This window comes from Sinocyclocheilus grahami, unplaced genomic scaffold, assembly GCF_001515645.1.
Source record: "Sinocyclocheilus grahami isolate Dianchi unplaced genomic scaffold, SAMN03320097.WGS_v1.1 scaffold2079.1, whole genome shotgun sequence".
In the NCBI taxonomy this organism is placed as follows: domain Eukaryota; kingdom Metazoa; phylum Chordata; class Actinopteri; order Cypriniformes; family Cyprinidae; genus Sinocyclocheilus; species Sinocyclocheilus grahami.
The window spans coordinates 62,418-84,311 of record NW_015507258.1 but is presented as its reverse complement, the minus strand read 5'-3'; the positions used below and the strand labels follow the sequence as shown (position 1 = coordinate 84,311).

The 21,894-nt window shown below is 44.4% G+C and overlaps 1 protein-coding gene across 1 annotated transcript in view; it reads left to right on the top strand.

Moving 5' to 3' along the window:
- Positions 1-1,910: 1,910 nt before the first annotated feature.
- LOC107573973 (transcription activator BRG1-like) overlaps positions 1,911-21,894 on the top strand; it is a 23,071-nt gene continuing 3,087 nt past the window's right edge. The window contains exons 1-27 of the mRNA XM_016260436.1: positions 1,911-2,038; positions 2,835-3,067; positions 3,142-3,244; positions 4,042-4,419; positions 5,555-5,653; positions 5,736-6,003; positions 6,494-6,620; positions 6,742-6,919; positions 7,661-7,920; positions 8,066-8,196; positions 8,273-8,327; positions 8,413-8,531; positions 8,761-8,908; positions 11,009-11,172; positions 11,265-11,331; positions 11,696-11,806; positions 11,888-12,130; positions 14,105-14,218; positions 14,292-14,416; positions 14,666-14,732; positions 15,097-15,207; positions 15,289-15,531; positions 18,033-18,203; positions 18,274-18,501; positions 19,932-20,009; positions 20,108-20,326; positions 20,399-20,655. Of these exons, the coding sequence (XP_016115922.1) occupies positions 2,849-3,067; positions 3,142-3,244; positions 4,042-4,419; positions 5,555-5,653; positions 5,736-6,003; positions 6,494-6,620; positions 6,742-6,919; positions 7,661-7,920; positions 8,066-8,196; positions 8,273-8,327; positions 8,413-8,531; positions 8,761-8,908; positions 11,009-11,172; positions 11,265-11,331; positions 11,696-11,806; positions 11,888-12,130; positions 14,105-14,218; positions 14,292-14,416; positions 14,666-14,732; positions 15,097-15,207; positions 15,289-15,531; positions 18,033-18,203; positions 18,274-18,501; positions 19,932-20,009; positions 20,108-20,326; positions 20,399-20,655 (4,283 nt within the window). The 5' untranslated portion in view covers positions 1,911-2,038; positions 2,835-2,848. The remainder of the gene's footprint in view (positions 2,039-2,834; positions 3,068-3,141; positions 3,245-4,041; positions 4,420-5,554; positions 5,654-5,735; positions 6,004-6,493; positions 6,621-6,741; positions 6,920-7,660; positions 7,921-8,065; positions 8,197-8,272; positions 8,328-8,412; positions 8,532-8,760; positions 8,909-11,008; positions 11,173-11,264; positions 11,332-11,695; positions 11,807-11,887; positions 12,131-14,104; positions 14,219-14,291; positions 14,417-14,665; positions 14,733-15,096; positions 15,208-15,288; positions 15,532-18,032; positions 18,204-18,273; positions 18,502-19,931; positions 20,010-20,107; positions 20,327-20,398; positions 20,656-21,894) is intronic.

The window sequence follows — 21,894 nt, the reverse complement described above, 5'->3', positions numbered from 1 at the left end:
TGAATGCTCAACGTGCGCGCCCGTTAAAACACATCAAAGTTACGCATTTACATAAATAGTACATACAAGTCAAATAAAATGTCCTGAAACTTCATCATGTATTGTTTAAGTGGATAGTAGGCCTACATCAAACTGTAAATTGAATGAGAATATGAAAGCAGTAAATGCAAAACATTGTTTGAAGTCAGTTTATATATATATAAATATACATACCAACAGAATATACTATTCTATAATATAAGCTATAATATCATATATCATATCATATGAGGCATGAATATAATTTCACACATGTAAACACATAATTAAACACGCAACATGAGTTTTATGTTATGCATTTTAAAAATATATTTCAATATATTTAACAGTGTTTCACATATATGTGAATATATTACCTTTCTGTATGCGAAAACATTGGGATTTTACTCAAAAATATTTGAAATGGATTTTAAATTTGGGTCAAGATCGGCCATACTTATGTGGCCCACATATCTATATTTGACATCTGGCCCATGTCTTGTGTGCCGTCTTAAACCCGGTACCATCTCTGCCAAACCCGGGCCATGTTTGGCCCACATGCTGCATGCCAGTGCCGGATGCATGCCAGCTGTGCCAGATGCATGCCAAATCTGGGCCAAATTTGTTTGCTGACTGGGTACCTACAAAAAAAGTATCCCGGTACAAAGTCTGAAACCCAACAGGTACATTTTTACTTTTCTTGACAGGTTTTGTGATGTTTTTGCCATTTTCAGGCACTGTATTAAACAAACTCTTCCTAGAGATTTAAACAGATCATCACCAAATTTGATCAGTGTAATCTAAAGCCCTTTGTGATGTTAAATTGCGAAGATCTTGAGTTTTCGTTGGAGGGCGTGTCTGTGGCGGCATGACAAACTTCGATGTTTCGCCATGGGAATAGGAAGTTGTTATAATTTCACACGTTCAATAAGAGTCCTGGCCTGAACACATCTAAAGGCCAATATTCATTTATAACCATAGCGCCACCAGCTGGCAGCAGGAAGTTTGGCACATATAAATGACTTGGACATATTCCTTCTATATGTACCACTTGTCTGGTTCCGTTTTAATGTGTTTTTTATCAGCATAAAAATAAATTGTGCATTTGTATTAGCATAGTATTTTCAGTGCATACAAATACATTACTGAAATAAAATATTAAAGCAACATAGAGTAAAACGAGGTTTTCCCTTCTCATTGAAGTTTGAACTGCACAGTAAGGATAGATCAACAAATGTTGTCCTATATTTACCCATCAGCTGGGCTACAAACCACACAAACTGGGCAGCGTTTGCAGTGTTGCCCTGCAGCGCCATGCACACGCTTGTGAACTGAACTGATGGATGCTGGCTGCAGTGACGGACGGTGGGCCGATGCATATCTCCCTGATAGCACACGCACATCACCTCTATCTGACCTCTATCTGACCTCTGTCTGACATCTGCATCTACATCTACGTCTAAAGGACATTCAGATGTCAAATAGATGTCTTTAAGATGTTTATGATTATGTTTATCTTACAGACGTCTGTCAGATGTTTGTTCACAGCAGATGCTTTCCAGAGCAAGCGATCTTTCACAGACATCTTGCAGACGTACGTGTCTCTACTGACACAATTATAAGTGCTTTCAAATTATAAGCTACACAGTATATTCAATGTGTCAGTATAGCGCTCTTATACTACAGAATGAAAAATATTAATTACATCTTAGATATATATTGTTGAAATGTGTTTAGTTTGTAGCCAGATAAAGTGTTTATTCTGGTCAAAATAAACACAAGTTGTTACAATAACCAACACACTGAAAGAAAAACATCAAGAGACAAAATACAATGTATACATAAAATGTATATTTGATGATTTAGAAGAGCAGTCTCGTCTGGATCTCCGTGTCCGCCGCGGCGCTCCGTACTCGAGCACAGACCGAATGCACGGAACCAGCGGCTGTCTGCGGCGCTGCTCGGTAATCAGCCGCACCGTGGCTCCGTCGTCGGCTCGAGCTCGTGTATTATATTGAGGGTAAGTCTGATTAAATACGCAAGGAATGATTATCGTGTCGATGTCTGCAGTGTGAGCTCCAGCACAGCATCAGGCTGTCGGGCGCTGCGTCGCTGTGACTCCGGATCCGACGCGAGCTCCGAACACTGCAGCGGCTCGAGCTGGACGGCATTTTATTCTCCTGTCAAATCTGCATGCTCGGCTTATTTGCCCAAAACGAGCCGCAGTTTGATGTTTCCAGGGGCAGGAGTGAGTTGATGGCTCGGCAGAATCATCTGACACTAAAGCCTTCTTCCTCCTGCCTCATCATCATCATCATCATCATCATCATGGACCACAGAAGACCTGGACAATACAGTGCATTTACAAATGAAGCTTCTCAGGCCTGGAACAGTCATGGAAACTAATGCAATCTCAAAATGGGAATTTGCGTAGTGAATTTTTCTTGTGTAAAATAGATTAAATAAAATGATGATATGGAAAAAAGATAATTAACTGGTCAAAGCTGCATGAACTGCTGTCAAGGTGTGATGTTTCCTGCCAGTCGCTGATATTATTTGTATGAATCTGTATTTATTCTCTGTAATTCACTCCTTCAACTAGATGATGTTATGAAGCATCGTTGATCCCAGAGGGAGCCATTTAGATTCAAAACTGCAGCATTGTTTTGGAAGAGAAAAAAGTCCCTTAAGAAAAGTCATGTAAATAAATTGGGCTTATATAGAGAGAGAGAGAAAGCAGACGTTATTATATGGTGATAGTTTATAAAGTCAGATTTTAATGGGCATAAACGTTCTGTCCTAAACCTCGAATGCAGGCTGAGTCTGTGGCATGTCCACCCCGGAGCCCCCGTTAGGAGGCACGCCCTGCCCGGGGCCCTCGCCTGGTCCGGGCCCATCTCCAGGGGCCATGCTGGGGTCCGGACTGTCCCCTGGATCCTCACACAGCATGATGGGCCCCAGTCCCGGACCAGCCACTTCCACAGGACTCTCCTTTCCTCCGCAAGCGCCTGCGGGATACAGCCAGGAGAGTCTGCACCAGATGCACAAGGTGGAGGTCTAAACCAGCCTCAAAGCCCAATAGCAGAGGTCATATCTCTATTAATGTCTTTCTTTGTCCTAAAGCCGGTGGAGGAGAACCTTTCAGAAGACGCTCGCTTCACTCAGATGAAGGTGGTTCCGATGAGGATGACCCGTCCAGGGAGCCCGATGGACCAGCACTCGCAAGGTAACGCACCTCATGCTCCTCACCAGCAGCAGAGTAATGAAACCACATTTATTTATCTTATATGCACTAAGCTACTGAGCTATGCTTTGATGCAACCTCCCAACTTTTCTCCTTTTTATCAAAATGTGCTATTTACCTTGGACTGTGTAATATAATTTTAACTTTATATTTAACAGCAATCAAGATGTTTTTAACATTACAAAACACGTTCTCATGTTAGCAGACAGATTACACTTTCACATGTGACCAACAATTCCTCAACAAATATAAAATATCATAATGAAATATCAAAATATTCATCTGACGGTGGTGACGGAATGATGAATTTGCAGTTATTTTAACTATCTAATGCATTGAATCAATCAATTACTGTATTAAAACAAAAACAACAGTGAGAATGTTGTTGTTTATAAAGCTTTTATTCAAGATTCACATTTAAGCATTTTAGTATATCACTGGAACACAAATGATCTATTTTCTCTCATCTCAGAACAGTATGTCTTGTATAAGTTTTAAAAACTGTTAAATGAACAAATAAAACAATTAATTGTTACCTCTATCCATTTACAGATTAACATCTTAACAAATTATCCAAAAATGATCAGAATACAAACAAACTGTATTATGTAGATATGTTTTATCCGGTGGTGTGTTCCCTCAAGCCTAGCTCTGCTAGAAGTGATGACTGTCAATCCACAAAAGCAATATCTGCTGTATATTTAGTATTTATACATTATTAGAAAAACAAAACATCCCAACCGAGACGATGTGTTACTGCAGTGTGTCTCCTCCTGCAGGATTCCCGTCTCCGCTGGGCTCTTCAGAGCTCGTGTCCAGTCCCGTGTCCGGTCCTCTCCTGTCCACCTCTGGCTCTAGCTCTGCCTCGCTGGACGGTGTGGACAGCCAGAGCCTCCCGCAGCAGAACCGTCCGGTAAGCCAAAGCGCGGCCCCGGGCCCCAGCGGCTCCTCCGCTCCGACGCCCTTCAACCAGAGCCAGCTGCACCAGCTGCGGGCGCAGATCATGGCGTATAAGATGCTGGCACGCGGGCAGCCGCTCCCAGAACACCTGCAGATGGCGGTGCAGGGCAAGCGGCCCATGCCAGGGATGCCCCAGGGACCGTCTCTGACCAGCCTGCCCCCCGGCGGAGCGAGCGCCGGCTTCAGCCGAGGACATGGTGAGCACATCTGACTCTCCTAACACACACACACACACACACACACACCCGAATCACTGATGATGGGACTCTTTATCTGAACACGAGGTACGTACTGTAATGTTTCACTGGTTACGGACCGCAGGGTTGGGCAAAATTCAGAATTTAGTTATTTGATTTCATTTGAATTGAATTAAATTGGTCCCGTAGGAGGTTGAACTGAAATGGCAGGAAGATGAACTGACTGAGAAATGTCATTAATCTAATGTAAATTCTGTGACATTGTTTAATAGTGACATCATTCATTGTCTATTAGTGGCTTTTCAAGTATTGATTATTAAAATCATTATTAAAGAGGTGGTTGACTGTTTTTTTTTCTAGGCTTGATTGTGTTTATGGGGAGCAGTGTAACGTCTTCATGCTTCGTAAAAAAAAAAAAACACCTTATTTTTCATATATTTTACCTTTATTCTACGCCGCTGTCTCATTGTCATTTAAACGGCTGGTTGACGTCCTCTTTCTGTGACACCACTCCCTCTTAACTACACAATGGGCTTAGATCAGTTAGCTGGCCCAGTGTATATGATTCGTTAACCGTGTATCGCACGTTGTCGGGAAACGTCACGCCCCTCACCATTACAGGCAATAGTTGCATGTGCTTTGTTCCCGGGGGCGGGGTTTGTTAATTGCAGGGTTTGTGATGTCACCAACCCGGGAAGTAGCTCACTGTAGACTCTACCAGTCATAATTGTAGGCATTAAACAGACTTTTCTTTAAAAGACAATATCTCCATTTCCATCGAACTTTCAGTTTTATTTTTTCAGTTTACAGATATTTTTTATGCTATAAACAGCAACATTACACACTAACTAAAGTTTAAAAAGTGAAATCGCAATCAACCACCCCTTTAATTCTTAAAATACTCCAATGAAATGTATAATAAAAAATTGCACAGTTTTACAAATTTGTATTTCATTTGATTTAATTTCTAGGTCCTTAAAGTCACAATTCAAATTCTGTGTGTAACCTCGCTCCTAATTCAGATTGAGTGTGTTTCTGAATGATTCTGGAGTGGAAGTGTGTTGAACATTCAGCGGCGCTGCACTCGTCTGTGGTGACTTTAGTAAAGGGTTAGTTTGTGCCGGTTGCTCCGCAGGGATGGTGGGACCCAACATGCTTCCTCCTGGACCTTCTGGAGTCCCGGCTGGTGTTCAGGGCCAGAACCACAACGGGCCCCCGAAGCCGTGGCCTGAAGGTGAGAGCGCATCCGTGAACTTCTTCTGGTAGCACGCTTCTTCTGGTAAAGCAGCCTGTGATGATGTGTGTCTGTGTGGCAGGTCCTCTGGTCAATGCGGCGACCCCCTCGAACGCTCCTCAGAAGCTGATGCCGCTGCAGCCCACCGGACGCCCCTCTCCTGCACCCCCGTCTGTGCCACCGGCCGCCTCTCCGGTAATGCCACCGCAGACCCAGTCTCCAGCACACCTGGGCCACTCGTCTCAGCCTGCCACCATGGTGCCGCTGCACCAGAAGCAGAACCGCATCACGCCGGTTCAGAAGCCCTGCGGTCTGGACCCGGTGGAGATCCTGCAGGAGAGAGAGTACAGGTGAGTCCTAGCCCTGACCCTGACAGAACCACAGGCAGAGAACAAACGATCGCACTCAGAGAACACTGCCACCACTGCTCGTTAAACCAGCCTCCTCTAAACCAAAAGAAACTACGCTTTCAGGCTTCTAGTGAACCTGCACTGAAGTGATTTACTCGGTTATCTGTTCTGAACTCTTTCCCCACCAAACATCCATGTTCATGCTGTTATACACTAGGGGGCGCTATTACGCATCTCCTGAATGAGTCCAGAATCTGCCGATCAAAAACACTGGTGGAGAAAGAGTTAATACAGGTACATAGATTTCAAATCACTGTGATAGAGTTTAAATATGTACCGTTTAACTGGAAAGGCAGACTGCACGTATTCAGGATTGTTGGTGATAGTTGGTGAGTTTTTCAGGCACAAATCGGCTCGTTCGTGCGGACTACACCGGCTCAGTCTCACTGCCGAGTGGTTCCTGGACTTCTGATGCTTTGTGTCTCTGCAGGCTGGAAGCTCGTATCACTCACCGTATTCAGGAGCTGGAGAATCTTCCAGGGTCTCTGGCTGGAGATCTGCGCACCAAAGCCACGATTGAGCTCAAAGCACTCCGACTGCTCAACTTCCAGAGACAGGTGATGAACCCGGACTGACGCTGTGATCCACATCAATCTACTGACATATTCCACTGCATCAGTGCATCTGTTGAACATCCTCTGCTAAAGTGCTCTGATGTTCATCTGTTTGCCTTCACAGCTGCGTCAGGAAGTGGTGGTTTGCATGAGACGCGACACGGCCTTAGAAACCTCACTGGACTCAAAGGGCTACAAGCGCAACAAGAGACAGTCGTTACGTGAGGCACGAATCACAGAGAAACTAGAGAAACAGCAGAAGATCGAGCAGGAACGCAAACGCAGGCAGAAACACCAGGCAAGTGGCTCTAGCACACTCACAGCGGCTCTCTGATTCCTCCAAACACCTGAGAGCACACTGGAAATCTGGGATTTAAAATCTAATTTAAACTTGCAAATAAACAGCTCATTTTATGATTTTGAAGGAAAAGTGATGATGTAGAACAAAAAACACATAAACACAGTGATCATTGATCATGTGGTTCTTCCAGTGAAGCTGAAGATGCTCCGAGAACATGATGATCAGGTTTAGATGACGCTCCAGTGCTGATTCTCATATCCATCTTCCTTCTGCACTCACTCATATTGTGATGCTGATCTTATGACTAGTGATGAAATATTTAGTGCTAAATTACAGGAGAATGCAAAATAAGAAACATTTCCACAAGTGCTCTCAGACGTTTGGAGCTCACTTCAGTCACTGTGTTAATTCCCATGATTCATTGCTCTGCTGCAGGAATATCTCAACAGCCACATACTCACACACACACACACACACACTCTCTCTCACACACACACACACAAACACACACACATACTCACACACTCACACACGCACACACACACATACTCACACACACATACTCACACATACTCTCTCACACACACATACACATACTCACACACTCACTCACATACTCACACACACACACACACACACACACACATACACACACACACACACACACACACACTCTCTCTCACACACACACACACACACACTCTCTCTCTCACACACACACACACATACACACTTACCTGAGGTCAGGTGTGTAGCTCGTGTATATTGTGTGTCCTGCAGGCTGAGGATGAGGAGGGTTACCGGAAGCTCATTGACCAGAAGAAGGACAAGCGTCTGGCGTATCTGCTGCAGCAGACGGATGAGTATGTGGCTAATCTGACGGAGCTGGTCCGTGCTCATAAAGCTGTGCAGGCCCTGAAGGAGAAGAAGAAGAAGAAGAGGAAGAAGAAGAAGCTGGAGAACGCGGAGGGCCAGACGGGGGCTCTGGGGCCCGATGGAGAGGTGGGTTCAGCAGTAGGGTTACTTTGCTCCGGGTGTGAAGCGTCACAATATCCAATATTTTTTAAAAGCCGTGAATGTCTGAAAAGTCTGTGCAGCACTGATTTAAAGGAGGCTTTGGTGATGATGATGATGATGATGTTTACAGCCCCTGGATGAGACGAGTCAGATGAGTGATCTTCCAGTGAGGGTGATCCATGTGGACAGTGGGAAGATTCTGACCGGAGTGGACGCTCCTAAAGCTGGACAGCTGGACACATGGCTGGAGATGAACCCTGGGTAAGATGACAGTCGATCGTGTGTGCTGCTGATGATTCGGTCATCTCCACTGACCTCTCTCTCTCTCTCTCTTCAGTTACGAGGTCGCTCCGCGCTCGGACAGCGAGGATTCTGGGTCGGAAGAGGACGAGGTTCCTTCAGCTGCTTTCTGACCGTACCAGATTAAACTGAGAGAACAAGATTCATTAAAGATGTTCTATGATTGTTTCCTGACAGGAAGAGGAAGAGGAACCTCCTCAGCTGCTGGCGTCACAAACTTCCACAGAAGAGAAGAAGAAGATTCCCGACCCGGACAGTGAGGACGTGTCTGAAGTAGATGCCCGTCACATTATAGAGTAGGACAAACTCACACATCTGCAGGCTCTGTAGATGTGTGTGTGTCTCTCGTGTGTGTGTGTGTGTGTGTGTGTGTGTGTGTGTGTGTGAGTGAGAGAGAGAGAGTGTGTGTCTCTCATGTCTCGTGTGTGTGTGTGTGTGTGTGTGTGTCTCTTATGTCTCTTATGTGTGTGTGTGTCTCTCATGTCTCTTATGTGTGTGTGTGTGTGTGTGTGTGTGTCTCTGCAGGCATGCTAAACAGGACGTGGACGATGAGTACGGCAGCGCAGCGTTTGCTCGTGGGTTACAGTCGTATTACGCCGTGGCTCATGCGGTCACTGAGCGGGTGGACAAACAGTCGTCTTTGCTAATCAACGGTCAACTCAAGCAATACCAGGTCATTCTCAGCTCTTACCAGTCGTTCAACATCAACACTTTCAACATTACCAGACGACTGCCGAGGGTATCTGAGAACAGGCGATCGATGCGCACAAAACACACATTTAAGGGGTCATGACATGGATTTTTATTTTATTTTAGTATGTTCATTGAGGTTTACTTATAATGTTAATAAAGTTAATTTTTTCCACAAAAAAAACAAAACAAATAAATGTGTAAAAATTATAATTTTAAACCCTCATTCTGACCCTCTGTCTAAAACTATCTGTTTTAAGGGGCGGGTTCTTTAAGGCTTCTCAGTAATCAGACACTGATGTGATTGGCTAACGTCACTGCATAGTCGGTGTGTTCTAAACGGGATATATCGCCCTCCGAAGGCCACTTCGGAGTGAAAACAATCATGGCCGCCATATTGAAGGGTCGTTCCAAACTGAAGTGCTCAAAACTGTCCACTTCAAAGGGCCCTTCGGAATGAAGGATTTCGAAGGGTACAACTGATGTACACTTCGGGCTCCCATGATCCTTTGCGCAGATTCTTTGCGTGATGACTGCGCCTCCATGTGGGCACGTGATGATGACGCAGAAGGGCACTTCAAGAAACAGTTGTTTGGTCCGATGCGCACAAAACACACATTTAAGGGGTCATGACATGGATTTTTATTTTATTTTAGTATGTTCATTGAGGTTTACTTATAATGTTAATAAAGTTAATTTTTTCCACAAAAAAAACAAAACAAATAAATGTGTAAAAATTATAATTTTAAACCCTCATTCTGACCCTCTGTCTAAAACTATCTGTTTTAAGGGGCGGGTTCTTTAAGGCTTCTCAGTAATCAGACACTGATGTGATTGGCTAACGTCACTGCATAGTCGGTGTGTTCTAAACGGGATATATCGCCCTCCGAAGGCCACTTCGGAGTGAAAACAATCATGGCCGCCATATTGAAGGGTCGTTCCAAACTGAAGTGCTCAAAACTGTCCACTTCAAAGGGCCCTTCGGAATGAAGGATTTCGAAGGGTACAACTGATGTACACTTCGGGCTCCCATGATCCTTTGCGCAGATTCTTTGCGTGATGACTGCGCCTCCATGTGGGCACGTGATGATGACGCAGAAGGGCACTTCAAGAAACAGTTGTTTGGTCCCCTACACCCTTCAGCCCTTCGAAGCTCTCACTCCAGAGGGTAAAGGGTGTAGGGATGAGCCCTTGCAAATGGAACGCAGGGCTAATCAATGCACCCTTGCTATTGCATGTGAGTGTTTTTACAACATGATCAAAATAAAATGGTAATTTCCAGACAAAGCATTATGAAATCATTTACTTATGGTTTGTGATGCAGATCTAGCACCACTTCCTCTTTCAACAGATGTTACTTTGTGACTCTCCATGACACTGTGCCTCGTTTACAAAACAAAATGCTCCGACACTTGTTCCTTACGCTGGGAAACTTCTGATATCTGTACAAAGACGCGAATGCTGTTTAAACCAAACGCATCAAAGCGAGCGTTCTTTCACTGCATTAGTCCTGACGACAGACTCGAGCGCTGGACTGTGTCAGAAAGAGAACCGCATCTGTTTACTGTATCCAGTGCAGACAAGATAGCGCAGTGATTGAGATTTCTATATGCTTTTGACACAATGCGACGCTAGCATTCACCGTGATCAAGTGTTCGCTGTTAGCGACTGAACGCCAGTGGGTGGGGCCTATGCCTAGAAGAAGACTATTCGCCAATGTGCTGCTCTGGAGGCGGAGTTTATGCAAACGACTGCACACAGGTGACGTCACCCTGCACCTCGGATCCAAAGAGCCGTTTTTGGAGCTCGATTAAATAAATGGTTTGTTTATAATGAGGAGGAGGTTTTAAGCTATGAAACTTGCAGGATGTTTTAGTGGTACAAAGACCTCTCATATGCCAAAAGATCATGGAAAACTTGATTTCTTATGTCACGATCCCTTTAAGAAAGAACTAAGAGAGCTCTAGAGATCACAAACAGAAATCAATCCAATCCTTATAAAACCATCCAAACGAAGAGATTTCAGACAGATGAAACAAACCCAACATGTTGAATGTGGGACGCTTTGACTGTTTCTCCACAGGTCAAGGGTCTGGAGTGGCTGGTGTCTCTCTATAACAACAATCTGAACGGGATCCTGGCGGATGAGATGGGTTTGGGCAAAACCATCCAAACCATCGCTCTCATCACGTACCTGATGGAGAACAAGCGTCTGAACGGACCCTACGTCATCATCGTGCCGCTCTCGTCAGTCGCTCAGCCTGTTTTTACATCAGCTTTCATACTTCTGTATGTTCACACAGAGAGTCTGTTTGATGAAAACTGTGTTTCTCTGACAGGACTCTGTCTAACTGGGTCTATGAGTTTGATAAGTGGGCGCCGTCTGTCGTCAAAGTCTCGTATAAGGTGAGCGACACACAGAGACACATGATCTGGAGTAAATCTGAATCAGTCTTAGCTTATCATGTCAACAGGTAAACATGAAAATAACTGTTAATGTTGTAAAGCTCATCAATTATGAAATGACGTCCGCTGTACTGAAGACAGTAGTGTTACTTTAGTTTATATTATGCCTGTGTTCTGCGAATACAGCAACTCTTCAACTCTTAAGTCCTTATGATGTTTCTTATGTCGCTTTGAATAAATGTGAATGTTTTAAGGAAGTAAATGGTCAATTTCATGATGACCTTTCAGTGTAGTGAGCCTGTTCTGTTAGTAGTCCTCCCACAAACCCAAGCGCTGGTTTGATCATGTGATCGTGTGTGTTCAGGGATCTCCTGCTGCTAGAAGAGCCTTCCTCCCACAGCTGCGCAGCGGCAAGTTCAACGTGCTGATCACTACATACGAATACATCATCAAAGACAAGCATGTGCTGGCCAAGGTATGTGTGTGCCTCTGTGTGGTCACCTGTGACCTTTGACCTCGGCCAGACGTGCTAATGAGATCCTGTCACCTGACACAGATTCGCTGGAAGTACATGATCGTGGACGAAGGCCATCGCATGAAGAACCATCACTGTAAGCTGACGCAGGTGTTGAACACGCATTACCTGGCTCCGCGGCGTGTGCTTCTGACCGGGACGCCGCTGCAGAACAAGCTGCCCGAGCTCTGGGCGCTGCTCAACTTCCTGCTGCCCACCATCTTCAAGAGCTGCAGCACGTTTGAGCAGTGGTTCAACGCTCCCTTCGCCATGACCGGAGAGAAGGTCCGTCTCTTTAACTAGTGCTGAGCACATCTCTGACACCGAGCCGTTATCACAGACACACAGACTGATTATGAGTGCTAATGCTGCTTGTGTTAGCGTAGTAGCAGGTGTTTACTATGAAAGCATGAATCAGACTTTCAGAAATGTGCTCAAACGCAGACATTTTATTCACTGTAACTTGATTATTTATTACTGGAGTCATATGACTTTGCTAAAATTAACATTATTTTGTGTATTTATGTGTTCAAGCGGTTTAAGGTTAAAAAAACACATTATTTTCCACATACCGTACATTATTGTCCCGCCTTTCTGAAACGCGTCGATTTTTACAAAGCTCATTGGTCTGAAAAGCGAGGTGTGCTCTGATTGGCCAGCTATCCAGTGCGCTGTGATTGGCCGAATACCTCAAGCATGTGACAGAAATGTTACGCCCCTCACCATATTTAGAAACACACAGCGTCTCCACGACAACAATACTACAGAGATAATAAAAGTTACGCCTTCTTTCTTTACGTAAACATTTGAGTGGTGTTATGCGAATCTTCCCACACAACGATGTAGATTTGCAGAGGCGCGTTTAAACGAGGCGTTTTAGGAAGGAACGGATGAGTCTTAACTTTTAGAAAGAATATCTCTTTGGGTTTGAGACGTTAATCTTTGCGACTTTTCGGATCTTATCTATGCACGAACAGCATGTAACACTCTAAAGACAAAGGAAAACTTGAAATCCCGTCGTATGACCCCTTTAAGAAAATAAACAGAGAAAAGCTAAAGTTAGTCATCGCTCAGGGATTGACCGTTAAGGCCTGTCCACACTAAGAACAATAACTATAATAACTATTTTACTAGTTATCGTCCTCACTGTCGGTCAATAACGTTATGTTTATTATGAGCGCTTTAAATGCTTGAGCTCTTTAAAGGAGACATATTATGCCCCTTTTTACAATATATAATATAAGTCTCAGGTGTCCCCAGAATGTGTGTGTGAAATTTCAGCTCAAAATACTCCACAGATCATTTATTATATCATTTTGAAAATGCCTATTTTGAGTGGAAGCAGAAACACGCTGTTTTTCGTGCCTGTCTCTTTCAATGCAAATGAGCTGCTGCTCCCCGCCCCCTTTTCCAGAATAGAGCTGCGCCATTACAGCTCAGACCTGCTAAACACATCTGTTTTGGTTCTGATTATCATGTTTATCGCGCTGAAATCATGTGTTTTAAACCATATGAGTTTAAACTTCTGATATAAAGCCTGTGTTATACTTTCCACATGCGCAATCTGGACGCGTACATGGACAGCGTGGACGCGGACTACTTGTATTTATACTACCGAAAGCATACGCTGATGGTCCGCTCCGTGGACGTGTTCCATGCATGCGCAGTAGATCGGCTTGAACAGTAAACAAACATGTGAACCAACAATAACAAACTAGAGGCACATAACTCTGAAGTAATGAATTTAGGTAAAGGGCTGCAGAGCCAGTGCTGGTTTTGTAGGCAAACACTAATGCCTTGAATTTAATGCGAGCAGCTACTGGTAGCCAGTGCAGATTGATGAACAGAGCTGTGACATGCGTTCTTTTCGGCTCATTAAGAATTAATCTTGCTGCCGGGTTCTGGATGATCCTAGAGGATGTCAACCTGACATTTCATTTACATTCACACATTTGGCAGACGATCTTATCCAAAACAACTTAAATTGCATTCAGTCACATCATACATTTTTATCAATTCATGCTTTTCCTGTCAATCAAACCCATGATCGTAGCGCTGTGCTTTACAGGCACGAAACGTGAAGTTGCCATTCAAAGCGAAGTAGTGGAATTCATTTAAATGTATCTCTATGTTCACATGATTGTGAGAAAACAAACTAACCAGTGTGATTCCATCCTGAGCCTTTAATGTTTGATTCTGCTCGTCAAGACATGCTGGGAAATGAAGAGCAGTAGTAGACGTGACTGATGTGTCTCTCAGGTGGATCTGAACGAGGAGGAGACCATCCTGATCATCCGCCGCCTGCACAAGGTGCTCCGCCCCTTCCTGTTGCGCCGGCTGAAGAAGGAAGTGGAGGCGCAGCTGCCTGAGAAGGTGATTCTGATGCAGTCTGTCTGTCGTCGCCTCGGACAGATGAAGCATTGTGCTGTTTTGTGTCTGTGTGCAGGTGGAGTACGTGATCAAGTGTGACATGTCTGCGCTGCAGAGGGTCCTGTACCGACACATGCAGGCCAAAGGAGTGCTGCTGACCGACGGCTCCGAGAAGGATGACTGTTTCTCCACAGGTCAAGGGTCTGGAGTGGCTGGTGTCTCTCTATAACAACAATCTGAACGGGATCCTGGCGGATGAGATGGGTTTGGGCAAAACCATCCAAACCATCGCTCTCATCACGTACCTGATGGAGAACAAGCGTCTGAACGGACCCTACGTCATCATCGTGCCGCTCTCGTCAGTCGCTCAGCCTGTTTTTACATCAGCTTTCATACTTCTGTATGTTCACACAGAGAGTCTGTTTGATGAAAACTGTGTTTCTCTGACAGGACTCTGTCTAACTGGGTCTATGAGTTTGATAAGTGGGCGCCGTCTGTCGTCAAAGTCTCGTATAAGGTGAGCGACACACAGAGACACATGATCTGGAGTAAATCTGAATCAGTCTTAGCTTATCATGTCAACAGGTAAACATGAAAATAACTGTTAATGTTGTAAAGCTCATCAATTATGAAATGACGTCCGCTGTACTGAAGACAGTAGTGTTACTTTAGTTTATATTATGCCTGTGTTCTGCGAATACAGCAACTCTTCAACTCTTAAGTCCTTATGATGTTTCTTATGTCGCTTTGAATAAATGTGAAGGAAGTAAGGAAGTAAATGGTCAATTTCATGATGACCTTTCAGTGTAGTGAGCCTGTTCTGTTAGTAGTCCTCCCACACGCTGGTTTGCTGGTTTGATCATGTGATCGTGTGTGTTCAGGGATCTCCTGCTGCTAGAAGAGCCTTCCTCCCACAGCTGCGCAGCGGCAAGTTCAACGTGCTGATCACTACATACGAATACATCATCAAAGACAAGCATGTGCTGGCCAAGGTATGTGTGTGCCTCTGTGTGGTCACCTGTGACCTTTGACCTCGGCCAGACGTGCTAATGAGATCCTGTCACCTGACACAGATTCGCTGGAAGTACATGATCGTGGACGAAGGCCATCGCATGAAGAACCATCACTGTAAGCTGACGCAGGTGTTGAACACGCATTACCTGGCTCCGCGGCGTGTGCTTCTGACCGGGACGCCGCTGCAGAACAAGCTGCCCGAGCTCTGGGCGCTGCTCAACTTCCTGCTGCCCACCATCTTCAAGAGCTGCAGCACGTTTGAGCAGTGGTTCAACGCTCCCTTCGCCATGACCGGAGAGAAGGTCCGTCTCTTTAACTAGTGCTGAGCACATCTCTGACACCGAGCCGTTATCACAGACACACAGACTGATTATGAGTGCTAATGCTGCTTGTGTTAGCGTAGTAGCAGGTGTTTACTATGAAAGCATGAATCAGACTTTCAGAAATGTGCTCAAACGCAGACATTTTATTCACTGTAACTTGATTATTTATTACTGGAGTCATATGACTTTGCTAAAATTAACATTATTTTGTGTATTTATGTGTTCAAGCGGTTTAAGGTTAAAAAAACACATTATTTTCCACATACCGTACATTATTGTCCCGCCTTTCTGAAACGCGTCGATTTTTACAAAGCTCATTGGTCTGAAAAGCGAGGTGTGCTCTGATTGGCCAGCTATCCAGTGCGCTGTGATTGGCCGAATACCTCAAGCATGTGACAGAAATGTTACGCCCCTCACCATATTTAGAAACACACAGCGTCTCCACGACAACAATACTACAGAGATAATAAAAGTTACGCCTTCTTTCTTTACGTAAACATTTGAGTGGTGTTATGCGAATCTTCCCACACAACGATGTAGATTTGCAGAGGCGCGTTTAAACGAGGCGTTTTAGGAAGGAACGGATGAGTCTTAACTTTTAGAAAGAATATCTCTTTGGGTTTGAGACGTTAATCTTTGCGACTTTTCGGATCTTATCTATGCACGAACAGCATGTAACACTCTAAAGACAAAGGAAAACTTGAAATCCCGTCGTATGACCCCTTTAAGAAAATAAACAGAGAAAAGCTAAAGTTAGTCATCGCTCAGGGATTGACCGTTAAGGCCTGTCCACACTAAGAACAATAACTATAATAACTATTTTACTAGTTATCGTCCTCACTGTCGGTCAATAACGTTATGTTTATTATGAGCGCTTTAAATGCTTGAGCTCTTTAAAGGAGACATATTATGCCCCTTTTTACAATATATAATATAAGTCTCAGGTGTCCCCAGAATGTGTGTGTGAAATTTCAGCTCAAAATACTCCACAGATCATTTATTATATCATTTTGAAAATGCCTATTTTGAGTGGAAGCAGAAACACGCTGTTTTTCGAGCCTGTCTCTTTCAATGCAAATGAGCTGCTGCTCCCCGCCCCCTTTTCCAGAATAGAGCTGCGCCATTACAGCTCAGACCTGCTAAACACATCTGTTTTGGTTCTGATTATCATGTTTATCGCGCTGAAATCATGTGTTTTAAACCATATGAGTTTAAACTTCTGATATAAAGCCTGTGTTATACTTTCCACATGCGCAATCTGGACGCGTACATGGACAGCGTGGACGCGGACTACTTGTATTTATACTACCGAAAGCATACGCTGATGGTCCGCTCCGTGGACGTGTTCCATGCATGCGCAGTAGATCGGCTTGAACAGTAAACAAACATGTGAACCAACAATAACAAACTAGAGGCACATAACTCTGAAGTAATGAATTTAGGTAAAGGGCTGCAGAGCCAGTGCTGGTTTTGTAGGCAAACACTAATGCCTTGAATTTAATGCGAGCAGCTACTGGTAGCCAGTGCAGATTGATGAACAGAGCTGTGACATGCGTTCTTTTCGGCTCATTAAGAATTAATCTTGCTGCCGGGTTCTGGATGATCCTAGAGGATGTCAACCTGACATTTCATTTACATTCACACATTTGGCAGACGATCTTATCCAAAACAACTTAAATTGCATTCAGTCACATCATACATTTTTATCAATTCATGCTTTTCCTGTCAATCAAACCCATGATCGTAGCGCTGTGCTTTACAGGCACGAAACGTGAAGTTGCCATTCAAAGCGAAGTAGTGGAATTCATTTAAATGTATCTCTATGTTCACATGATTGTGAGAAAACAAACTAACCAGTGTGATTCCATCCTGAGCCTTTAATGTTTGATTCTGCTCGTCAAGACATGCTGGGAAATGAAGAGCAGTAGTAGACGTGACTGATGTGTCTCTCAGGTGGAGGGGGGGGGTCTCTGAGCTCAGAATATATCCAAACCCATCCCGAGCATATAGGAATAATTAGGAGGGACGCTGGAAAACTGTGTCACGTAAATTCAGAAGAAATTGTTTTGTTTTCTAAAAAGATTTTATACAATTTATATCGGTATCAGAGGGATGAGTCAAGTAATGCCAGATCATCTTTTCTCCTCACAAAATCAATGTAATGCCAATATTTCCATCCGCTGAATGTAAGCTTTTCCATATTCCAAGTTTGCCTGCTGCTCTGGTGACTTCATGCATTCACGAGTTGTGAAAATTATGAATATAAATCTAGGAATTATTGGATTATTTGATTTCAAATCAGTAGGGGTTTTATGGATAGTAACTGTAATATGATTACTGAATTCTTAATATTAGTAACACTAGTTACTGCCCAACACTCAGGAATATGCTAAAGACGTGGGAACCGGTCGGGCCGACTCCATCATCGTGGCTGGCAGCGGTTACTCAGAGAAGACTAGTGCTAGAAATGATGTTTGTGTGTTTTAGGCACGACTAAAGCGGAGGATCGTGGGATGCTGCTGAAGACCTTCAATGATCCGGCCTCTCAGTGCTTCATATTCCTGCTGAGCACCAGAGCGGGTGGACTGGGTCTCAATCTGCAGAGCGCAGACACCGTCATCATATTTGACAGCGACTGGAACCCTCATCAGGTACCCTTCATCATCCTCATCCTCCTCATCCTCATCCTCAGCTGGCTCCTCTGATGCTCTCGGTCTGCAGGACCTCCAGGCGCAGGATCGAGCGCACCGCATCGGACAGCAGAACGAGGTGAGGGTTCTGCGGCTCTGTACCGTCAACAGCGTCGAGGAGAAGATCCTGGCGGCCGCTAAATACAAGCTGAACGTGGACCAGAAGGTGATCCAGGCCGGCATGTTCGACCAGAAGTCGTCGAGCCACGAGCGCCGAGCGTTTCTGCAGGCCATTCTGGAGCACGAGGAGCAGAACGAGGTCAGGACTTTCATTGGGCTCTACATCGACCTCGTTTACATGAACTAGACTATTCCAATATTAAAGGGGTCATGACATGAGGAACCAAATTTCTCTTGATCTTTTGACACAGAAGAGGTCTTTGTATGCTTAATACATACTGCAAGTTTCAGAACTTAAAATGTCCTCATCAATAAAAAAGAAAGAATCTATGTAATAACCCTCATAAAACAGCTCGTTTGGATCCGAGGTGCAGGGTGACGTCACTCGGATAAACACGCCTCCAGAGCAGCACATCAACGAATAGTCTTCTTCTCAGCATAGGCTCCGCCCACTGCCGTTCAGTCGCTTAAAGGGATAGTTCACCCAAAAATGAAAATTCTTCGTTCATCTTCGGAACACAAATTAAGATATTTTTGATAAAATCCGAGAGCTCTCTGACCCTCCGTAGACAGCAATGCAACTGAAATGTTCCCAGGTCCAGAAACAAAGCAAGGAGATCAATAAAACAGCCCATGTGACATCAGAGGTTCAACCGTAATTTTATGAAACTACGAGAATACTTTCTGAGCGCAAAGAAAACAACAGTAATTTATTCAACAATTCCATAATGGTACCCCAGAATATAAATAGAATAGAATAGAAAGCGCGTGCATGCTGAACGTAAACAATGCTGATTACGTTGTAAAGACACTCACGTGTAATAGTGAGAGGCGTTGATACAGTTTCCTATGCAGTGACGTTAGCCAATCACATCAGTGTCTGATTACTGAGAAGCTTTAAAGAACCCGCGCCTTAAAACTGATCGTTTTAGACAGAGGGTCAGAATCAGGCTTGAAAATAATCATTTCCCAAAACTTTATTAACATTACAAGAGAACCTCAAGAAACATATTAAAATAATAAAAAAAATATATGTCATGACCACTTTACAGGGAATTTGATTTTGTTTTATTAACGAATGCGTCATAAAAACTGCCGTAAACTGATTTAATCAAGTCCCAATGAGGCTGGTGTCGTCTGATATTATCCTGAATATTGGGTCATGTAAACCTTATTCAGAATATCAACTCTAACCGTATTTTGCACGTCCACACAAACGTGATTCTAGGAGTTACAAGGAAAGTTTTAAGATGTCAAACACATTTTGGAAGAGATTTGTCTCACAATGATGAAATGAATCACTATAAAGATGTGTTTGCAAATGTTTTTAGAAAGGTTTGTGAGGCCAGTTTTGTGCATAAATATAATAACATGGTTTTATAATGATCTGATGATAATGAGAGCATCTCCAGGATTGAGTGAGAGCCTTGTTTTGTCAGAATATGCGGATCAGCTCGTCTACAGGAATATCCTGGAAGCTGTGAAGCATGTAAACCTGGTTATGGATGTCTTCTCTCTGTTCTGTTCATCTAAAGCACTTCTGATTGCTTGCGTCTGTTTCTCCGTCAGGAAGAGGACGAGGTGCCGGACGATGAGACCGTAAATCAGATGATCGCCAGGAGTGAGGACGAGTTTGACCAGTTCATGGTCTCGTTTCACTTTCTCTCGCTTATGTTTGTCAGGCTCGATCACCAAATCCAGATCGAATCCAAATGAGCTTCCACTGTCTCTGTGTTTCTGCGCAGCGCATGGATCTGGATCGCCGCCGCGAGGAAGCGCGCAATCCGAAGCGAAAGCCTCGTCTCATGGAGGAGGACGAGCTGCCCACCTGGATCATGAAAGACGACGCCGAGGTGGAAAGGCTCACCTGTGAGGAAGAAGAGGAGAAGATGTTCGGCCGCGGCTCCCGTCAGAGGAAGGAGGTGGATTACAGCGATTCGCTGACAGAGAAACAGTGGCTGAAGGTCAGACAGACGCCTCATTCATCAGCTTGTCTTCCTCTGCTGGACGCTCCTGATCCATCCCTCTGTTCTCAGGCGATCGAGGACGGGACCCTGGATGAGATCGAGGAGGAGGTGCGCCACAAGAAAACGTCTCGGAAGAGGAGGCGCGATCGAGATCCGGACGCCATCCCATCCACTTCAGGTGCTCGCGGGGGACGAGAGAGAGACGACGACGGCAAAAGACAGAAAAAACGAGGTCGCCCGCCGTCCGAGAAGCTTTCGCCGAACCCTCCGCCGCTCACCAAGAAGATGAAGAAGATTGTGGACGCTGTTATTAAATATAAGGAGAAGTGAGTGTCAGAGTGGTTTCCAGTAGAGGCTGAGGAAAGTACAGGCCAGTGCTGAAACGGATGGTAAAATAGGACAGCTGATGGTTCTGGACCTGGGGACGGTTCTTGTGTCTTCAGGTGTTTCTCGTGAACGTGGTTTTGCGTGTCGCTCACAGAACACAGCAGATCCTCCTGGTGCTGAAGAGCAGGGCCATGATGTTGTTGATGATATTGAGCACTAGGTCTGTAACAGCAGGTGTTTTCTCACGTTTGTAATCGGACTGAAAAGTCTTCATGTAAACACCTTAAAGGTGCTGTATGTAGGATTGACACCCAGTGGTTGAACTAGGTATTGCAGTCCAAATTCAAAATATTGGAGAGGGTTTTTTCACCGGGCTCCTCCTCCTCAGACCTGACGCCAGATTGACCACACAACAGGAACGAGCGCACTTGATGATTAATTAAATTAAATACGCTGTGTTTTCCGCCAACTGGCAACCCGGGTGCCGAAATACAACTGCGTAAACTGGCAGTGGGCGGGTTAAACAGACCAAAACAAAGACAGACATTCCGAACCCAGTGGTTGAACTAGGTATTGCAGTCCAAATTCAAAATATTGGAGAGGGTTTTTTCACCGGGCTCCTCCTCCTCAGACCTGACGCCAGATTGACCACACAACAGGAACGAGCGCACTTGATGATTAATTAAATTAAATACGCTGTGTTTTCCGCCAACTGGCAACCCGGGTGCCGAAATACAACTGGGTAAACTGGCAGTGGGCGGGTTAAACAGACCAAAACAAAGACAGACATTCCGACCCGGAACGCACGTTTTCAAAGGAGAATATCTGACTGTAGCATTGTTTTTCAGATAAACAAGTGTGTTCATTTAGCATGTTTCTTAAATATCTGCAAACATATTATGGTATTTTGATACTTTAGTAGAGTCAAAAACTTACATATAGCACCTTTAATCGATCCGATTGAGCTCGATCCGAACGAAATCTTGACCAGATTGAAAGGGGTGATTTATTCCTTTTCTAATACAATTGAGAATGCATGTAAACGCTTGACTGAAACTGAAATGACTGCACATGTGCAATGATATAGAAATAGCGTAAACGCGCGGAACGAGCAGTTCTTCTGTTGAATAACTGCGTGTCCTGTCATTATAAAGCTCTCCCTTCACTCTGCAACTGTGAAGTGGAGCAAGTCCTTGTTTCGGATTCTCATCCACAGACCACAGGTTTTGGGCTCGGGG